General features: G+C 54.2%; 1 protein-coding gene across 1 annotated transcript in view; it reads right to left on the bottom strand.

Moving 5' to 3' along the window:
- Positions 1-6000, bottom strand: part of DICER1 (dicer 1, ribonuclease III) — a gene marked incomplete in the record, with an annotated part of 69014 nt that overhangs the window by 4864 nt on the left and 58150 nt on the right. Inside the window, 1 exon segment of the mRNA XM_056544895.1 lies at positions 630-1353. Within this exon segment, the coding sequence (XP_056400870.1) occupies positions 630-1353 (724 nt within the window).

Raw genomic sequence — 6000 nt, 5'->3', positions numbered from 1 at the left:
GACCGTTTGAGTGGACACATGCACATTTGTGGCCTGCTGGCGGTCATTTTGCAGGGCTCTGGCAGTGCTCCTCCTTGCACAAAGGTGGAGGTAGCGGTCCTGCTGCTGGGTTGTTGCCCTCCTACGGCCTCCTCCATGTCTCCTGATGTACTGGCCTGTCTCCTGATAGCGCCTCCATGCTCTGGACACTACGCTGACAGACACAGCAAACCTTCTTGCCACAGCTCGCATTGATGTGCCATCCTGGATGAGCTGCACTACCTGAGCCACGTGTGTGGGTTGTAGACTCAGTCTCATGCTACCACTAGAGTGAAAGCACCGCCAGCATTCAAAGGTGACCAAAACATCAGCCAGGAAACATAGGAACTGAGAAGTGGTATGTGGTCACCACCTGCAGAACCACTCCTTTATTGGGGGTGTCGTGCTAATTGCCTATAATTTCCACCTGTTGTCTGTTCCATGTGAAATTGATTGTCAATCAGTGTTCTTCCTGAGTGGACAGTGTGATCTCACAGAAGTGTCAGAGACTTGGAGTTACATTGTGTTGTTTAAGTGTTCACTTTATTTTTGAGCAGTGTGTATATATATATATATATATATATATATATATATATATAAGAATTACTAACCTTCTTGCTTCTCATGTAAGAAAGACGACCCTCATGAGCATCGGGGTAGGTGCAGAACAGGTAGGTGGTGATGGCGTGTTTCAGAAAGGAGTCACCCAACATTTCAAGACGCTCCAGATTAAACCCATCACTGGCATTGGACAACGTCAAAGCCTGCAGGATAAGACCAGGGTTGGGCCCGAGAGTCTTTGAGGAGTACCCGTTGGAAGTCCCGAGTTCGCACTTTCCACCGTTCACCACAGATACGGCGTCCGTACTGGCCGCGGGGCCGGGACTCCCACCTGAGGTAGGTTTGGTAGCGTTATTGTCACTCACAGTACATTCACTGTTGGCAGCCGGCTGGTTCTCAATAGGAATATTCTCAAGGGTTAATGAGGTAGAGGATTGAACAGGTAGTTGTTTGCAGCAAGTCGACCGACTCCCCGGGCAAACGTCGCCATCGCCATTTGTAAGACCGTTGCAGGAGACGCCGTTAAACACTTTGAGATCGCCTGGTGCAGGCGCTGCCTGGAGGATGCTGGGAGATTTCGGACAGGGCTCTGAACAGTTCACAGACATTTGGTCATGGTTTTCTGCGGGGGCATCCAGTTTAGCCGCAAGGTCAGGGATCACAGCCACACCCAGTTTGGAGTCACTCACTGGGTCGGATGTCGGGGGGCTGAGGCTCGAGGTGAACGATTTACTATCGATGGACCTTTTCCACCCGAAATCCAAATTGGGATATCTGCAGGAGAGAGGAAAAAATACATAAAAATAAATGTTCTCATCAAGCCTAATGCATAACTACATTCAGTGTGTTCCCAACCAGAGAGCCTCCTGCTGTTGAAAAACTACAACTACAGTTATTAAGACCGAGTACGAGTACCAATACTTTAATTCTAGTACTCGCCGATACCAAATACGAGTACTTATATTTTAAAGGGAATCTGACCCCAGGGTGACGCGGTTTCTGGCGCTGTTTACCGTATGATATGAGGGTCCATGTTGTGTATAATGGAGGCGGCTGCTGTAGTACGAGCCAAGATTTCTCTTCTCCATTGGGCAGAACAGGGAATTTGTATTGGTGGCGAGATCGATGACCACATGGAGAGCAGCGATAGAAACCGGGTCACCGGCACTACCTACCTATACATTCAGGTTAGTGCAGGTGACTCTGCTGTAAGATTGTCTTTAATAGTAGGTAGTATCCCCCTGGCAGTCATTAGTAGCAGCCCCCCTGTAGACCACAGCCCCCCTTTAGACAGTGGGCCCCCCCCCTTTAGACAGCAGCAGGGCCCCCCCCCCTTTAGACAGCAGCAGGGCCCCCCCCCCTTTAGACAGCAGCAGGGCCCCCCTTTTAGACGGCAGCACGCCCCCCCCCCCTTGGACGGCAGCACGCCCCCCCCCCACCTTAGATGGCAGCACGCCCCCCCCCCCCCCACCTTAGACGGCAGCACGCCCCCCTCCCCCCACCTTAGACGGCAGCACGCCCCCCCCCACCTTAGACGGCAGCACGCCCCCCCCCACCTTAGACGGCAGCACGCCCCCCCCACCTTAGACAGCAGCATGCCCCCCCCCACCTTAGACAGCAGCATGCCCCCCCCCCCCACCTTAGACAGCAGCATGCCCCCCCCCACCTTAGACAGCAGCAGGGCCCCCCCCCCACCTTAGACAGCAGCAGGGCCCCCCCCCTTTAGACAGCAGCAGGGCCCCCCCCCCTTTAGACAGCAGCAGGGCCCGCCCCCCTGTAGACAGCAGCAGGGCCCGCCCCCCTGTAGACAGCAGCAGGGCCCCCCCCTTTAGAGAGCAGCAGGCCCCCCCCCCCACCTTAGACAGCAGCAGGCCCCCGCCCCCCACCTTAGACAGCAGCAGGGCCCCCCCCCCTTTAGACAGCAGCAGGCCCCCCCCCTTTAGACAGCAGCAGGCCCCCCCCCCTTTAGACAGCAGCAGGGCCCCCCCCCTTTAGACAGCAGCAGGGCCCCCCCCCCCTTTAGACAGCAGCAGGGCCCCCCCCCCCCCCCCCCGTTTAGACAGCAGCAGGGCCCCCCACCCTTTAGACAGCAGCAGGGCCCCCCACCCTTTAGACAGCAGCAGGGACCCCCCCTTTAGACAGCAGCAGGGACCCCCCCTTAAGACAGCAGCAGGGCCCCCATCCTTAGACAGCAGCAGGGCCCCCCCCCCACCTTTAGACAGCAGCAGGGCCCCCCCCACCTTAGACAGCAGCAGGGCCCCCCCCTTTAGACAGCAACAGGGCCCCCCCCCTTTAGACAGCAGCAGGGCCCCCCCCCTTTAGACAGCAGCAGGGCCCCCCCCCCTTTAGACAGCAGCAGGGCCCCCCCCCTTTAGACAGCAGCAGGGCCCCCCCCTTAGACAGCAGCAGGGCCCCCCCCCACCTTAGACAGCAGCAGGGCCCCCATCCTTAGACAGCAGCAGGGCCCCCCCCCCTTTAGACAGCAGCAGGGCCCCCCCACCTTAGACAGCAGCAGGGCCCCCCCCTTTAGACAGCAACAGGGCCCCCCCCCTTTAGACAGCAACAGGGCCCCCCCCCCTTTAGACAGCAACAGGGCCCCCCCCCTTTAGACAGCAACAGGGCCCCCCCCTTTAGACAGCAACAGGGCCCCCCCTTTAGACAGCAACAGGGCCCCCCCCTTTAGACAGCAACAGGGCCCCCCCCCTTTAGACAGCAACAGGGCCCCCCCCCCTTTAGACAGCAGCAGGGCCCCCCCCCTTTAGACAGCAGCAGGGCCCCCCCCCTTTAGACAGCAGCAGGGCCCCCCCCCCCTTTAGACAGCAGCAGGGCCCCCCCCCCCCTTTAGACAGCAGCAGGGCCCCCCCCCTTTAGACAGCAGCAGGGCCCCCCCCCCTTTAGACAGCAGCAGGGCCCCCCCCCCTTTAGACAGCAGCAGGGCCCCCCCCCCTTTAGACAGCAGCAGGGCCACTCCGCTTAGACATTAGTAGCAGCCCCCTCCTTGCAGGCAGCTCACCTTCTCGGGTCGGGTTCTCCCGTCCGCATCGTGTCGTCCTATGGAGGAGCATGAGACATACACGTCACTCTGCTTCCTCTGTAGCGTTACGCTGGGCGCAGGGGAGGAGGCGGAGTGACGTATATGTCACATGCTCCTCCATAGACCACTATGATGCAGACCGGAGGATGGGAGAACGGGGCAGCAGAGCGGCACCAGGTATCGGGGACATTAAACGACTCCCCCGATACCATGCAAATGGCTAGTATCGGCCCCGATACCAATACCAGTATCGGGACATCCCTAACATTTACATATATATATTTTATAATTTCTTATTAAGAGACTGATCCTAGTTCTGCTTTCAAACAGCTGCGTTCTTATAACAATGTACAATCATATTCCAGATACAGTCAGGGCCGTAAATGTTGGCACCCCTGAAATGTTTCAAAAAATTTAGTATTTCTCACAGAAAAGGATTGCAGTAACACATATTTTGCTATACACATGTTTATTCCCTTTGTGTGGATTGGAACTAAACCAAAAAAGGAGGAAAAAAAGCAAATTGGACATAATGTCACCAAAATCCAAAAATGGGCTGGACAAAATTATTGGCACCCTTTCAAAATTGTGGAAAAACAAGATTGTTTCAAGCCTGTGATGCTCCTTTATACTCACCTGGGGCAAGTAACAGGTGTGGGCAATATAAAAATCCAACCTGAAAGCAGATAAAAAGGAGAGAAGTTCACTTAGTCTTTGCATTGTGTGTCTGTGTGTGCCACACTAAGCATGGACAACAGAAAGAGGAGAAGAGAACTGTCTGAGGACTTGAGAACCAAAATTGTGGGAAAATATCAACAATCTCAAGGTTACAAGTCCATCTCCAGAGATCTAGATTTGCCTTTGTCCACAGTGCGCAACATTATCAAGAAGTTTGCTACCCCATGGCACTGTAGATAATCTCCCTGGGCGTGGACAGAAGAGAAAAATAGATGAAAGGTGTAAACGCAGGATAGTCCGGATGGTGGATAAGCAGCCCCAAACAAGTTCCAAAGATATTCAAGCTGTCCTGCAGGCTCAGGGAGCATCAGTGTCAGCGCGAACTATCCGTCAACATTTAAATGAAATGAAACGCTATGGAGGAGACCCAGGAGGACCCCACTATGGAGGAGACCCAGGAGGACCCCACTATGGAGGAGACCCAGGAGGACCCCACTATGGAGGAGCCCCAGGAGGACCCCACTATGGAGGAGCCCCAGGAGGACCCCACTATGGAGGAGCCCCAGGAGGACCCCACTATGGAGGAGCCCCAGGAGGACCCCACTATGGAGGAGACCCAGGAGGACCCCACTATGGAGGAGACCCAGGAGGACCCCACTATGGAGGAGACCCAGGAGGACCCCACTATGGAGGAGACCCAGGAGGACCCCACTATGGAGGAGACCCAGGAGGACCCCACTATGGAGGAGACCCAGGAGGACCCCACTATGGAGGAGACCCAGGAGGACCCCACTATGGAGGAGACCCAGGAGGACCCCACTATGGAGGAGACCCAGGAGGACCCCACTATGGAGGAGACCCAGGAGGACCCCACTATGGAGGAGACCCAGGAGGACCCCACTATGGAGGAGACCCAGGAGGACCCCACTGCTGACACAGAGACATAAAAAAGAAAGACTACATTTTACCAAAATGAACTTGAGTAACCAAAATCCTTCTGGGAAAACATCTTGTGGACAGATGAGACCAAGATAGAGCTTTTTGGTAAAGCTCATCATTCTACTGTTTACCGAAAACGGAATGAGGCCTACAAAGAAAAGAACACAGAACCTACAGTGATATATGGTGGAGGTCAGTGATGTTTTGGGTTGTTTTGCTGCCTCTGGCACTGGGGGCCTTGAATGTGTACAAGACATCATGAAATCTGAGGATTACCAATGGATTTTGGGTCGCACTGTACAGCCCAGTGTCAGAAAGCTGGGTTTGCGTCCGAGATCTTGGGTCTTCCAGCAGGACAATGACCCCAAACATACGTCAAAAAGCCCCAGAAATGGATGACAACAAAGCGCTGGAGAGTTATGAAGTGGCTGCAATGAGTCCAGATCTAAATCCCATTGATCACCTGTGGAGAGATCTTAAAATTGCTGTTGGGAAAAGGCGCCTTCCAATAAAAGACCTGGAGCAGTTTGTAAAGGAAGAGTCCAACATTCCGGCTGAGAGGTGTAAGAAGCTTATTGATGGTTATAGGAAGCCACTGATTTCAGTTATTTTTTCCAAAGGGTGTGCGACCAAATATTAAGTAAAGGGTGCCAATAATATTGTCCAGACCATTTTTGGAGTTTGGTGACATTATGTCCAATTTGCTTTTTTTCCTCCTTTTTTATTGTTCCGATACACACAAAGGGAATAAGCGTGTATAGAAAAACATG

This window comes from Hyla sarda, chromosome 11 (genome assembly GCF_029499605.1).
Source record: "Hyla sarda isolate aHylSar1 chromosome 11, aHylSar1.hap1, whole genome shotgun sequence".
In the NCBI taxonomy this organism is placed as follows: Eukaryota; Metazoa; Chordata; class Amphibia; order Anura; family Hylidae; genus Hyla; species Hyla sarda.
This window is presented reverse-complemented; position numbering and strand designations above follow the sequence as displayed.